This window comes from Contarinia nasturtii, unplaced genomic scaffold (assembly GCF_009176525.2).
Source record: "Contarinia nasturtii isolate CC-2019 unplaced genomic scaffold, AAFC_CNas_1.1 Cnas_scaffold_187, whole genome shotgun sequence".
In the NCBI taxonomy this organism is placed as follows: Eukaryota; Metazoa; Arthropoda; class Insecta; order Diptera; family Cecidomyiidae; genus Contarinia; species Contarinia nasturtii.
In genome coordinates this window covers 8,803,055-8,815,346 of record NW_022197544.1, presented here as the reverse complement: position 1 = coordinate 8,815,346, position 12,292 = coordinate 8,803,055, and the positions used below count along the sequence as shown (strand labels likewise).

At 32.7% G+C, this 12,292-nt stretch overlaps 4 protein-coding genes across 5 annotated transcripts in view; 1 reads left to right on the top strand and 3 right to left on the bottom strand.

Annotated features, from left to right (window-relative positions):
* Positions 1 to 12,292, top strand: part of LOC116352054 — a 587,314-nt gene that overhangs the window by 3,051 nt on the left and 571,971 nt on the right. The window lies entirely within an intron of this gene.
* On the bottom strand, positions 898 to 2,940 carry LOC116352081 (protein phyllopod). The gene is made up of 2 exons (XM_031784368.1): positions 2,282 to 2,940; positions 898 to 1,990 (listed from the first exon to the last, which is right to left on the bottom strand). The coding sequence occupies exons 1-2, from the start codon at positions 2,646 to 2,648 to the stop codon at positions 1,203 to 1,205; spliced, it is 1,155 nt and encodes a 384-aa protein (XP_031640228.1). The 5' UTR covers positions 2,649 to 2,940; the 3' UTR covers positions 898 to 1,202.
* On the bottom strand, positions 4,931 to 9,197 carry LOC116352094 (glutamate--cysteine ligase regulatory subunit). 2 transcript variants are annotated; one of them, XM_031784387.1, is made up of 4 exons: positions 8,766 to 9,197; positions 7,431 to 7,589; positions 5,716 to 6,307; positions 4,931 to 5,644 (listed from the first exon to the last, which is right to left on the bottom strand). In XM_031784387.1, the coding sequence occupies exons 2-4, from the start codon at positions 7,515 to 7,517 to the stop codon at positions 5,490 to 5,492; spliced, it is 834 nt and encodes a 277-aa protein (XP_031640247.1). In that variant the 5' UTR covers positions 7,518 to 7,589; positions 8,766 to 9,197; the 3' UTR covers positions 4,931 to 5,489. The 2 variants fall into 2 exon arrangements, with proteins under 2 accessions (XP_031640247.1, XP_031640248.1); XM_031784388.1 differs by lacking the exon at positions 8,766 to 9,197 and adding an exon at positions 7,915 to 8,533.
* Positions 10,287 to 12,185, bottom strand: LOC116352076 (DNA polymerase interacting tetratricopeptide repeat-containing, protein of 47 kDa). The gene is made up of 6 exons (XM_031784355.1): positions 11,800 to 12,185; positions 11,662 to 11,734; positions 11,349 to 11,565; positions 10,810 to 11,280; positions 10,571 to 10,735; positions 10,287 to 10,500 (listed from the first exon to the last, which is right to left on the bottom strand). The coding sequence occupies exons 1-6, from the start codon at positions 11,983 to 11,985 to the stop codon at positions 10,389 to 10,391; spliced, it is 1,224 nt and encodes a 407-aa protein (XP_031640215.1). The 5' UTR covers positions 11,986 to 12,185; the 3' UTR covers positions 10,287 to 10,388.

Genomic DNA, 12,292 nt, shown 5'->3' with positions numbered 1-12,292 from the left:
GGTAGTTAGTAGCAAAGCTTGTATTTTGTGGCTTTGGTGATTGTGTATAGTACACATTGTCTAAATGTGTAATTGTACACAGTTCAGTACAGATTTATCTGTAGGTAAGTATTATTTTATCAAATGTTAAAAATGAATTTAATTTGGATGTGGCGCTCAGTTAAATAACATTCGAAAAAAATCCATTTTCGCCGATAGAAATATGGCTCTATAGATTTTAGCTAACTTTTTCTTTCTCCTTCTTTTTCTTCCACTGGTGACGTTGAAAATGACTGAAACTACACACAAATCCGGCCACAAAATTGACCGTCAACATATGCCCGATAATGGATGAATTTGCCCCAACAATTGTTTATTGGGTAGGAAATAGAATAGGTAAAAGTATAAATTACACACACTCGCTCCTTTCAATGTTTGAGTTAAATCCATAGATATGATAAAACGACTTCATTTCGATATAAACTGATAACAACAATTCTCAAAAAAATTACTTTTCACGTTTTATGCCCTGCGGATCAATATATGGTCTGGGTCAATTGAGCAGAAAAATTTCAATCAATATATCTTTTAAAAAATTAAAACGCCCAAATTAAAAAATATTACAAGAATTGTTTATATACCCGAGTGGAAAAAAAGTGACTAAGTTACTATTGACTGTAAGTGACTATAGTTAGCTATATTCATGAATTTTAAAATTTTGTATGGGAAACAATCGACTATAGTTACTCAGTCAGTCAAGCGATTATTTTGGGACGTTTTGACTATCGGGTGACTATGATTATTGTCAACTATAGTTAGCTGTTGCAGTTAACCATAGCTTACTTTAATTGATTGAAGTTAACTAAATTTAACTAAGGTTGCTTGTTTTTACAGTCAATAGTCAGTCAGTTTGTCCCAAAATAGTCAGTCACTTTTTTTGTACACGGGTATTTTATCAGAAGATAAATATTTATTTTAATACAAACTCATGTTACAAACAAAACAACATCAAATTTTTATCCACAAAATAGCTGAAATCTATCCCAATTAATATTTAATAATTCTAGCCAAATGCAATTTCAGTTAACTTCTACTCGATTTAAATTGATTAAAAAATTCGAAAAAAATTATGCAGAATCTTTTAAAAATAATGAGTAAGCGGTTTCGATGGATTACATGAATACGAACAGTCTTTGATAGTATGTGTAACGCGTAAATATTCGTTACGCGATCGTAATCGTCAATGATTTTGGTACATTCCTTAAAATATCTTGAATATTGAAGTCGTTTTGTGGTTTATTTTGTATTTGATCATGCGTTCGATCATAATAGTCATACAATTGTTCGATCGGAAATACTTCGGTAAGAACGGTGTTAAATGTCATAAGGATTTCGTTCGATTCATTTGCAGTTGGTTGCTTCCAAACATTTCTACTGTGTGCATTGTTCGTATCAATTTCATGTGGTATCGATGTCATCTGGTTTAATTCTTGTTGTTTTTCTTTGTACTCATTTTCGTAGTAAATTGATGTGCCCAATTGTTGTAATTTTTTAAAAATATTGGTGCGATTATTCAAACTTGATGTGTCCAATCGTTTGTGTGGCAACAACGACGAAATCTGAGTTTTTCGTTGTGACCGCATTAGGTGATATGTTGAACTTCGTTGATGTACTGTACGGTTTTCATTACGTCTCAATGAAAACCTACAGCTTCGACAAAATATTCGTTGTCTACGTCGATTCAAATGTTTTTTAATTAATTTTCCGCAACGTTCACAATTCCTTCGAATATCCGGCGTTTCATTCAATTCGATGACGGTTGTAGATTGAGGAAATTCATCAAGATCATTGCCCTTTTCACACTGATTTCTATTTGGATAGTAGAGATATTTTTTCAGTCGATTTCTCAGCGTTTGAATTACATTGTTCACATCCACATTTTCATCATGTTCCATTTCTTCATCATCACTGACTACTATCAATTCATTTCGACCAAATTGTTCACGATCATCTGATTAAAGAAACAAAAAATCGAAAGATATTATAAAATATTTGAACTCTTTTCCGTCCGATTTATAAAAATTGTACTAGTATGTGTGATGTGTAAGTGTTCAAAGGAGGTGCGCGCCATGATTATGCATGAACAGCTGCACATTTTTGATTGTATCTAGCGCGCACGCGACATTAAACACAAATGTAAAGAAAACATAAACAAGAACAACAACACCGCCATCAATAACGATAACCAAATAAAATGAAGTGAGAGACCGACGGTTTGGCTGTATGAATTTGTATTACTTACCACTTGTTTTTGTTGCGGTTTGTTCGCGTGCATTTGTTGTAATTGCTGCTGACATTGTTGATGATGTGGTTTGTGAATCTTCGTGACTGCTATCATCGTTTTTCTTTTGTACGGTGTACCAATTGATTAGCCAATTATTGCAACTGTAGCATAAGTATTTATCATCGTTGAGTGGTCGCATTTTGAATTTTTCACTTATCACATCGACCATATTTGGACCACGGCGCGGCTCATGAATATTGATTATCAATGTTGTGTGACTACCGCAAATAAAACACACTTTTTTCGCCTGATTTTGTGTATTTTCCGACACCGATCCATCCCAATTTGAATATTCTTCCGGCGATAATTGCTTGTCTGAAGACATTTTTTTTCTTCTTCTTCGATTTGGTTTTAATTCGCTTATTTTCACTTCTCAACACAATTTGATTTTTTAAACAAATTTTCTATTTAATTTTTTGTTCAATTTTTTTTTCTTCTAGAAAATCGTTTTTTAACTATACAACAACTTGAACAAAAATTCGTTTTTCTTATTATATTTATTTTTTTTGGTCAATTTACTTTGGATAAATTAAAACTATTTGTAACTTTGGCTTGAGCACTGAGAAAAAAAAATTTTTTTGGTTAAAATGTGAAAATGTGAGTGAATGATTCACAGCAAACAGTGCAACGGTATCGATGGTAGCAGCATCAAAACCAAAATAATGTAAACATAAGTGATCGAGCATAAGGGTAACTCGGACTCGAGCGCGCACATTAAATTGTGAAACGAAAACAACAACAGCATACATGAACGACAACATTTATGTATGTGCATTTGTGTGTGTGCGTGTATATCCACATGCTGTTCAACGGTACCTTCAATACCTACTTCTCTATCTGTTCTATGTGGTATAGAAACCTAGGAGAAACCGAAAAAAGGCTAAAAAAAATGCCATAATGTGTGCATGTTTCAGTTAAACGCATACACACTCACATTCATACACCAAATACATGACATTGCGAATGCTTGTTACCGACTACAATATGCACCTTTAAAAAATTAATTGTTATATAGTTTTTCTACGATGTATGTTGATACAAGGAGACAAGCACTAAACAACAGCAGCAACAGAAAACAGCACTAAGACCCTTTGGTAACATTCAACTTAAACGATACATAAACCTTTCGGAAAAAGAGAAAAAAACCTTCACTAGAAACACAATATGTTCAACAAATACCGTATTTGAATAGTCTTTCATTCCCTTTTCTCTTTCCTTTCGGTCCGTTATTACATTTTGTTCCTATGCCATTGGTTCGTGCTATACGTTCGAAGATCCCTTTTTTTGTTTCATGTTATTAATTTCTTTCGGCAGTGTGACACGGTTTTTGGGTAATAGAACCGTCACCTCATCATCGACGCGCCAGAAAACAGCTGAATCAAAAATCTCTCAAATGTGTGTATGTGTCTTCTTGTATTGAATATGTCGGATGAGTATCATTTTTTTCTTCCATTGTTCCATCGCACACAATGCGTTTGATGAATCGAAAAAGATGTGGTTGAATTCAACATTGCACCCGTGTGTGCATCAATTCTACGGCACATATATACTACTTTTTTTCCAGCCAGAAACCCGTAAAAATGTGTTTCCGTCTCTGTCTCCCACATCCTATTTTTGTGTCAACAAAATTTCCGAAACTGGGCATATGTAGCGAGAAAATAAGCTGAACGACCTTTTTCATATTTCAAGCGGTAAGATTGTTCCTATTTAATCTATTTTTTTTTGTTTTGTTTCGTTGATCGCTCACTTTATTTTGGAGCGCCCGTGATGGAATTGAAGGAAAATCAGAGAGACAAAAAATTTATCAAAATGTTTTCTTTTTCCCTTTTCGTCTCTGTTTTTGATGGATTTTCTTATCATACCTTCTTTTTAGATGAATTATTTGAAACGACAGATGGTTTGACAATAAGAAAAAACGGTTCGTCATAAGTTTGTTAAATCCACATAAATATGATTCGATATATGATTCTTTTTTATTTGTTTTGAATGCGCGTCATACTTCGAACTTCCGATCGACGAAGCACCAAACGATAAATGACAAAAAACAAACAAACGAACTTATCTTTTCATTTTAAGACAATACGATTTTAGTGAGTTTTATTACTGCTGGAATTTTCAACAATACAAACCTTTTTCAAATGCTTTTTTTGAAAATACTTAGTTAGCGGTATACGGTTCTTTGTCTCCAATTTTGCGTTTTTGTTTTTCTTTGCCGATTTGTACCTGAATTTAAATGGAAAAAATACGAAATGTTGTCATATCTGATTTGAAAAAATGTTCAAAATCATAAATAGTGTAAATAGATACACAGTAAAATAAGGCAGAAACAAATTTGTAGGCTCTTAAAATTCAGCATAAAAATAGGAAAATTTATTCATTGCATTTGAAATTTGTGTGAAAAAAAAAAACAAATATTTGAAACAGTAAAAAAATAATAGACATCACCCATTTGAGCCATTCGGCTCAAAACTAAAACAATGCAAAGATTAAACGTAATATACATAGTAATTGCCATAAATAACAACTAATTACATATATTTTTTATAAAGTTCAGAAACTATTGAATGTTCAGTAACTACAAAATACAATACATTTTAAAGTGGCAAGTTTGAACTGATTTTTTGTTTATTAAACCATCAATGGCATTGGATTGTGCTATTGTGATCGTTGTTGATAAATCTAACAATTGAATTCTATTGCATTGTAATAAAATCTAGTAATACTATCTTAAAGATGAAATCAAATTCGTTCTTTTTTGTTGTTGTTGTTCTAAAGACAGGTTAGCTGGCTTTGTCATTCGTCAAACAAATGCAATTCACGAGTAAACTGAATTCACTGTCAATACAATGATAAAAGTAACGATTTACTCGCTTTTTCAATTGCACGTACTACTAGTTATATTTTGCATATATATATATTTTTTGGTTAATAAAAGTTTGAAATAAATTTCATCGTGCCAAAGTTTTTTTTTCTCTCTCTCTTCATATTGGTGGCACCAATTGATTTTAAAAACATTTTTTTTTAAAAGACACATTCTCACTGAATTGAAGTCCACAATCACGAATCGATCCATCGAAAATGTTATACATTTTGTTTGGAATTGTTAGAGTAAAATTGACGAAGTGCAGTGTTGAAAAGGCATGTTTGCCATTCAATAAAAGTCAATTCAATTACGTGCCGCGCCCAATAAAAATCCTTTGGCCGTTAAAACGCCACGACATTTTATGTGTACTTGATAGCGTGATGTCCATGTCGGTGTGAATGGTTGAAGGTTGAAAGGTTCATTATTCAATTCTTTGAATGAATTTTTTGCGATAATCACTGCAAATCAAAAGAGAAATTATTAAAATCCGACAATTTTCGATGATTTAAATTTTATAAATTGAATTTACCTTCGGAATCGCTGTGTGTCAGAAGTTGAATTTCATTTTTTGCACAAAATTCCTGCATTGATGGCGGCACAACACAACAAGCGCTTAAATTGATCTGTGAAATGGCCGGTTTAACACGAGACGACGCATACAAATTGATAAGTGTGTCCGTATCCAAATCAGCAATGCCCAATTGACAAATTCGTTTATCGTCTGCATACGTTTCAAGGGCTTGCCATAAAATTTTCAACTCATCAACGGCCGTTGGATTCTCACTCCAGGTGAAAAGACTGTCTTTCGACAATGACGAACCGAGTGATGTACCATTTTGATGGCCATTTGATTTTTCGATGCCATTTGTTTCGTTCAATGGATGATAGGCCAATATTAAATTATCCAAATGATCAATCTCAAGCAATTTCAACAAACTATCGATTGCATCATGCAATAGATTCGGATTCGAATGATTTAGAAATACTTTAGCGCCAATTTTAATGTTATTTCGTTCAAATTCTTTTACTTTCACCAGCAAATCGTCATTGTTTCGCGCTATTATGCCAGCTTTGACGTCAATCACCGGATCTGATGCTATCAAACTTAGGCAATCGAATAACTGAAAAAAATACATTTTAAATTAATAAAATGGGGGAAAACAAAGATTATCGAAATTGATTTTTACATAAAATAGAAATAACAAGAGTAATTTTCCTATAGTTTTCATAATCAATTATTACATTAATTGACGTATCACCGCACCGAAATTTTTATTCGGTCGAAATACCTTTCGATGATACGAGTCATTTTCGAACACTCTTTTTTGCACTCTACACCGAAATTCTTTTTGTCATTGTGCATTTGATGTGCAGGCATTACAAGCAACTAAAGTGAAGAAAAAAAGATGAATAATCTAAAGTCATATGAGTTTATTAGTTAACGTTATCGGCTCGATTTTCTTATCTTCAACAGACGGAACTTGTCATCAATGATAAAAGTTTAACGACAACAATATATATATATATATATATTTCATCGTGAATCGACGTAGTTGGTAATTCCAGATAATACGGTTGGTTTTTTTTTCATTCACTCCAATTGGATGTCATAAATAATTGCGAAAAAAAATCGCAAAATTATATGACCTTCAAATTAACACATTGTTCGTTTGCCAACTTGAATATTTGGCCCAAGACGATGAAAAAGAAAGACGGACAAATAAACGCCAATAGAGACAGCAATGAATGTCTTTCTCAGTTATTAAACAGTATACAAAATATTTTTGCCTAGTCATCAATCAACTAGATTGAAAGGAAATGCCTTAGAATCAGCATTATATACTAAAATCCATAAACAAATATAAAAGAAAAATACAAGAGAGAGTAAGAGAGAGAGGGAGAGAGAGAGAGAGAGAGAGAGAGATGTTAATAATAAATCTATCACTATGAATGACTCACAGTGTGCTCACTAAAAAACAGACAAATGGCAAACAAAGTTAATTTGGATTATAGTAGCTCAAAATTACAGGAAGCTGTAAATTTAGAATCAATAGTCATCGCTCTTTAGTACGCAATCATTTTTTTGGAATTTCGATTCGCGTCCTTGACGTCGTATCGAAAAAAAGACAAAATCTAGTTCAAGTTCGAAAGTTCGAGACTAAAATGAGATAAATTTCAGAAGATTTGTGGTCTTGTTGTGACTATTCAATGCGAAAGATTGTTAAGAGAAAATGTACTACTTACTTCTTCGTTGGTTTTTTGGCCTGCCTTTTTGTTAACATTCAGAATGTTTCCAGTGCTAATAATAATGTTTCTCTTATCGTAAAGCATTTTTGTAAATTAATTGAATAAATAAAATCGGTCGAATCGGCTGAATTTTACGTTGAATACGTGCCTATAAACCTGTTGAAAACAAACCACACAGATATGAATGAGATTTTATAATAAAATTGAATCCATTGTTTCCTACAAATAATGCAGTCAATCATTATTTCTTGAAATTTATTAATCAAATACTTAAAACACTATTATGCATTTCGTTGTACGATAACAATGTAAACAATTTACTGAGTTTGTAAACAATCGACACGAATGACATTAAAAAATGTGCAAACCAGAAATAAACAGGTTTAAACAAAAAAAAATGCTGAGATATTGTCGATTTCTTGTGATTTACAATCAAATCAAATTGAAATACAGTGTTGCATTTGCAGATGTTGTTAGTTACAGTTTATTTCCTTTCGGCTTGTGTCATGTGCCATAGATACGAAAATTTGCTCGTTTAAATGACATATAATTCGTTCAACATCACACTACAAATTACATTCCAACATAAATTTGACAGCAGTTTTAGCGAATACGAACCGAAACAGACACTATTACGCATACCTTTCGTCGAAGTCGTAAAATATATTGTAAAATGAAATAGTTGACACGGTGAAAGAGAGATAGAGAGAGAAGCAAAAAAAATATATAGCACGAGTTGTGTATGAATCTGAACAAAATAATCACCGCCCATTAAACAAAAACAGATTGAATAGCTCGGACGTATGATTGAAGTAACATCAATCAAATCTCAATGCTGAATTTGCTGATTTGCGTTTTTTTTTTCTTTCGTTGCTTCAATCGTTTGATATAAAATATTTGCATTGACCATTGGTCATGATTTGATTGATGTGAGTTGCTGATGCAGTATGCCATCACTAAAAAGGGGAAAATTTGCACTTTGCTCTATAAATTTAAAATGTACTCTCTTTGATATGTTATACAAGGTTGTCAACGCTTTTCTATCTTTTTATTTCCTAGTTTTTTTTTGTACACGATAAGATATGACAAGCAGGAAAATATTTGCTCTCGGATCCGTAATTTTCTATATATCTAAAATATTTCACAATTTATTGAAAGTACTCATTTCTATTCTTGGAAAATTGAGTCAATTTTACGCGACACTTTTCGATACACTAATAACAAACAAACAATAAAATCAATCATCGATTTTTTAAATGTTTTTCATTTGTCATGAACAATTGAGTGCTTGTTTGTCGTTGTTTAAATTTTTAAAACGTAAATCAAAATCACCTTCTACTCGTGGTTTTCGTCGTTGTTGACGGCGAATTGGTCGAGGGGGGTTTTCAGTTGAAATTTATTCCAAATATTTTGAATCACAATCGCGCGTATATTAGCGGTGCAAGCAATGCCACTTTATGTCTTTTAACATGTACACGCTTTGATGAACTACGTTTTAATGCCGCTTGACCTAGGTTTTGTCTCTTATTCTCTTTGAACGTGTTTATAAAGTAATATAGAATTTTACAACTTCTTTTCCTGATAATATTTCGTTTTTTTTTCGTATTTGATTCTATGCCATAGTTGATAAATAACTGGACACTAACTAATATTCGATTGTTTTGCGTATGTGTGTGTGTTAAATGAAATTTTGTGTGATTGAAGAAGCAAAAAATGAATTTATTAAAAAAACGTTGTTATTTGTTTTGCCCACATGCAAACAAAATAAACACTAGATATCAATGTTAATTATTATTCTCTTTTTTGTGCACTTTTCGATGAATTTAAATATGTGAATATTTATGCACACATTTTCGTTTTCTATTTCAATAAATCGAACGAATATATTCTTTTGCAAAATATGATAATACACATGTTTTGGTTCTCACATGAATTGAAACACTATCTAGTTTGGAGGCGAACAAACGACAGGCAACCAAAATCCGACGAAACAACATACACATGGCAATACATCCATGGTTTATGACATCGCGCGTCTATGTAGTGGTGTACGCTATTCGCGTGTCAAAACACAGGCAGAACGAATCGAAAACAGAGCAATTGTGAATGAATAACGCTATCAAACATACGTTTGCTGCTGCTATTTCATTTGTGTGTATGAGTGTGAATCGCGCACATTTCGCAAAAAAAAATTTACCCGATCGAAAAGTATTTATGTTCGGTAAAAATGTGATTTGTTACAACATGTTTTATTTTTCTTGTCATCGTGATGTGCCATTCACTCCGCTTGATTCTAATCAGAAAGATTTTTGAGTGAAATTGTCCACTTGTCCTTGCCAACGAACGAAACATAGAGAAGCAGAGAGAGAGGGAGAAAGCGACAATGTGAAAAATATGTTTGTTGTTCTAAGTACACTTCAATTTGTGTGACTAATTAACATTTATGAGCGAAACATAATTGATTATTATTAGAGTTCATATAATCACGATTGATTGTGAATAGTTGCGGCATACATGCGTCTCAAAATCAAAAACCAATTATATAAATGCGCGTTCAAAGATCCTGCATTATTATTGCAGATCGAATGTGCATGTGCTCGTAGTCTTCTCTCATTTAGTCATCGTTTAAATTTGCTGTAATGTGCGATGACGCAATTCATCAATAGAATCCGACACAGATGTCGACGATGTGCAAATTTCAACAGCAACTACAGATTATATTATGTGTTTACAATGCAAGTAGCCGAGTTTGTGTGATGTCACTGTGAATAAAACTCTTGTTTTTCTCGGTCTGCCGACAAAATAAATGAATCGTATATAAAAACAACTGGCGCCGAATAAAAAACGAATGGATGCAAACATAATTATTTAAATTATTTATGAATTGATAATAATAGCCTAGAATTTATTTCGTTTTTTAATAAAAAAAACATGAACAGTATATATATCTCTCTGTTAAAACTTTGTGATGTTAAGTCGAGTTCGTTCTTGGGCTAGAAAACGTTTCTCAGCATCGGTTGATTTGGTCACAACATGAAATGTAAGAATGCCCCGACCCACCAAGAAACTAGAAATAGCAGAAAGAACACACAAAATGTGAATGATGTAAAATCATCGAATGATTTATTGTAACATACTTCTTATCACTTGTGATTTCCTTGATCGTTTTCCGTACATCGACTTGATGTATTGTTGCTTTGATGCGATTTTCAAAGTACACATTCACCGTATCTGGTTTGTATTTATATGTTTTGTCCTGTGGCATTCGTTCCGAAAATAAATCACACAGAATGTCATAGATTCTGAATGGGAGGAAAAATAATACATTAACGGCGTAATTCAATGATTAAAAATCTAATAAACGGTCATCACTTACGTATTATTATCATAAATCTGCTGTTGAAAGTCGCATATTTCAAATTCTGGATAGCAAAATACTGCTGGCCAACGCAGCTGACCAACGTCGGTTATTTGAATGGGATACTCTTCGAGCGGTAAATATGACGGTTTTATCAGATCTTCATATGCTGATGTTTCAAGTTGTTCTTCGAATCTAATGTTCCTCGATTTAAGTTCTTCAATCGTTCGCTTCAGCGTTTCACCTTTACGCCGTTGCTCATTCTGCTTTTTTCGTTCATCGCGTAATTCTTGTAAATGTGTCTCACGTGCCTTCTTTCGTAGATCCAAGCATTTATCATTTTGACCATATTTATCGATGTACTGATTGCACAATTCAATGCATTCTTCGTACTTTTTCAAATGGAATGAACATTGTGCCATACGAAATGCGGCCTTTTCATAATCGGATTTCAATTCAATGGCCTTTTTTGCATCGAAAAATGAAGACCTGTGTGCAGAAAAAAGGTTGTGTAATTGATTTTTTTCATTTTAAAATTACTAAAAAACACAACATACCTATAATTTTTCAAAAAGAAATGCGCTGCACTTCGATTATTGTATAGTGTTGCATTCAATTCGGTATTTTCGCATTTTTGATTTAAGCCTTCGGTGTAACTATAAATTGCCATTCGATATTTTTTATTTTTCATATCGTAATTGCCGTCGTCTTTGTATGTGGCTGCTAGGTCTTCTAGTGTATTTTCCATTGGATCATATTTTAACTGTTGAATACCTAAAGTGAGCAGAAAAAAGTGTTTTGTTAGAGATTTTTTATGAAAATAGGATGCGCTGGGTGTCTCCTACTAAATATAGGAGATATTATAAATACCTTCGAGCATTGGATGTAATTCGTCACCAGGTTTTGGTGATTCTTTCATAAAAAATGGATGCTTATTCATTTCCTAGTACAAAAATAGAAATAATTAACAATAATCACTCAAACGATGATTTTCATTAAAATGATTACCTCTTCCCATCGATCTTCAGGCCATCCTTCAGTGTAACCACGCTTTTCTAACGAATCGATAAAATCATCCAGTTCTTTGTCCATCTTTTCAGCCAACGCTGCACGTTCCTCGTCAGTCATTTTGGACGTTGGTTTTTTCGACACTTGTTGGTCATCATCTCTGTCTATTTCCTCGATTAATGCCATTTTATTGAAATTACTTGCAAAATTTTAAAAAATATAGAGTTTTTTTTTTAGACATAAACAAAATGTATGGAATATTGGGTTCGAAATGCGGAGAATACTTGCACATGAGCTGTCAAACTTGTACACACTACATGCTTTCAATTTAAAACGTCAAATATTACGTAAAACGTACACTGCGCCAATGGCGGCAATTTTAAAAACAACATTTCTCACAAAATTCAATAAAATTCTCGACCATCAACCATCACATTTTACAATACAATGTATTTTTTTTTTCATTTCAATTGCAATCCAAAGAAGAAGAAAA

Excerpts from the sequence above, each read along its gene's own strand:
- LOC116352081 (XM_031784368.1), bottom strand. The coding sequence starts at position 2,648 with ATGTCTTCAGACAAGCAATTATCGCCGGAAGAATATTCAAATTGGGAT. Across the intron at positions 1,991-2,281 it reads AACCGCAACAAAAACAAGTG|ATGATCGTGAACAATTTGGT; the intron begins GTAAGTAATACA and ends TTCTTTAATCAG.
- LOC116352076 (XM_031784355.1), bottom strand. The coding sequence starts at position 11,985 with ATGGCATTAATCGAGGAAATAGACAGAGATGATGACCAACAAGTGTCG. Across the intron at positions 11,735-11,799 it reads CTGAAGATCGATGGGAAGAG|GAAATGAATAAGCATCCATT; the intron begins GTAATCATTTTA and ends TTTTTGTACTAG. Across the intron at positions 10,501-10,570 it reads GAAATCACAAGTGATAAGAA|TTTCTTGGTGGGTCGGGGCA; the intron begins GTATGTTACAAT and ends TGCTATTTCTAG.
- LOC116352094 (XM_031784387.1), bottom strand. The coding sequence starts at position 7,517 with ATGCTTTACGATAAGAGAAACATTATTATTAGCACTGGAAACATTCTG. Across the intron at positions 6,308-7,430 it reads GCCAAAAAACCAACGAAGAA|TTATTCGATTGCCTAAGTTT; the intron begins GTAAGTAGTACA and ends TATTTTTTTCAG. Across the intron at positions 5,645-5,715 it reads GACACACAGCGATTCCGAAG|TGATTATCGCAAAAAATTCA; the intron begins GTAAATTCAATT and ends TTTGATTTGCAG.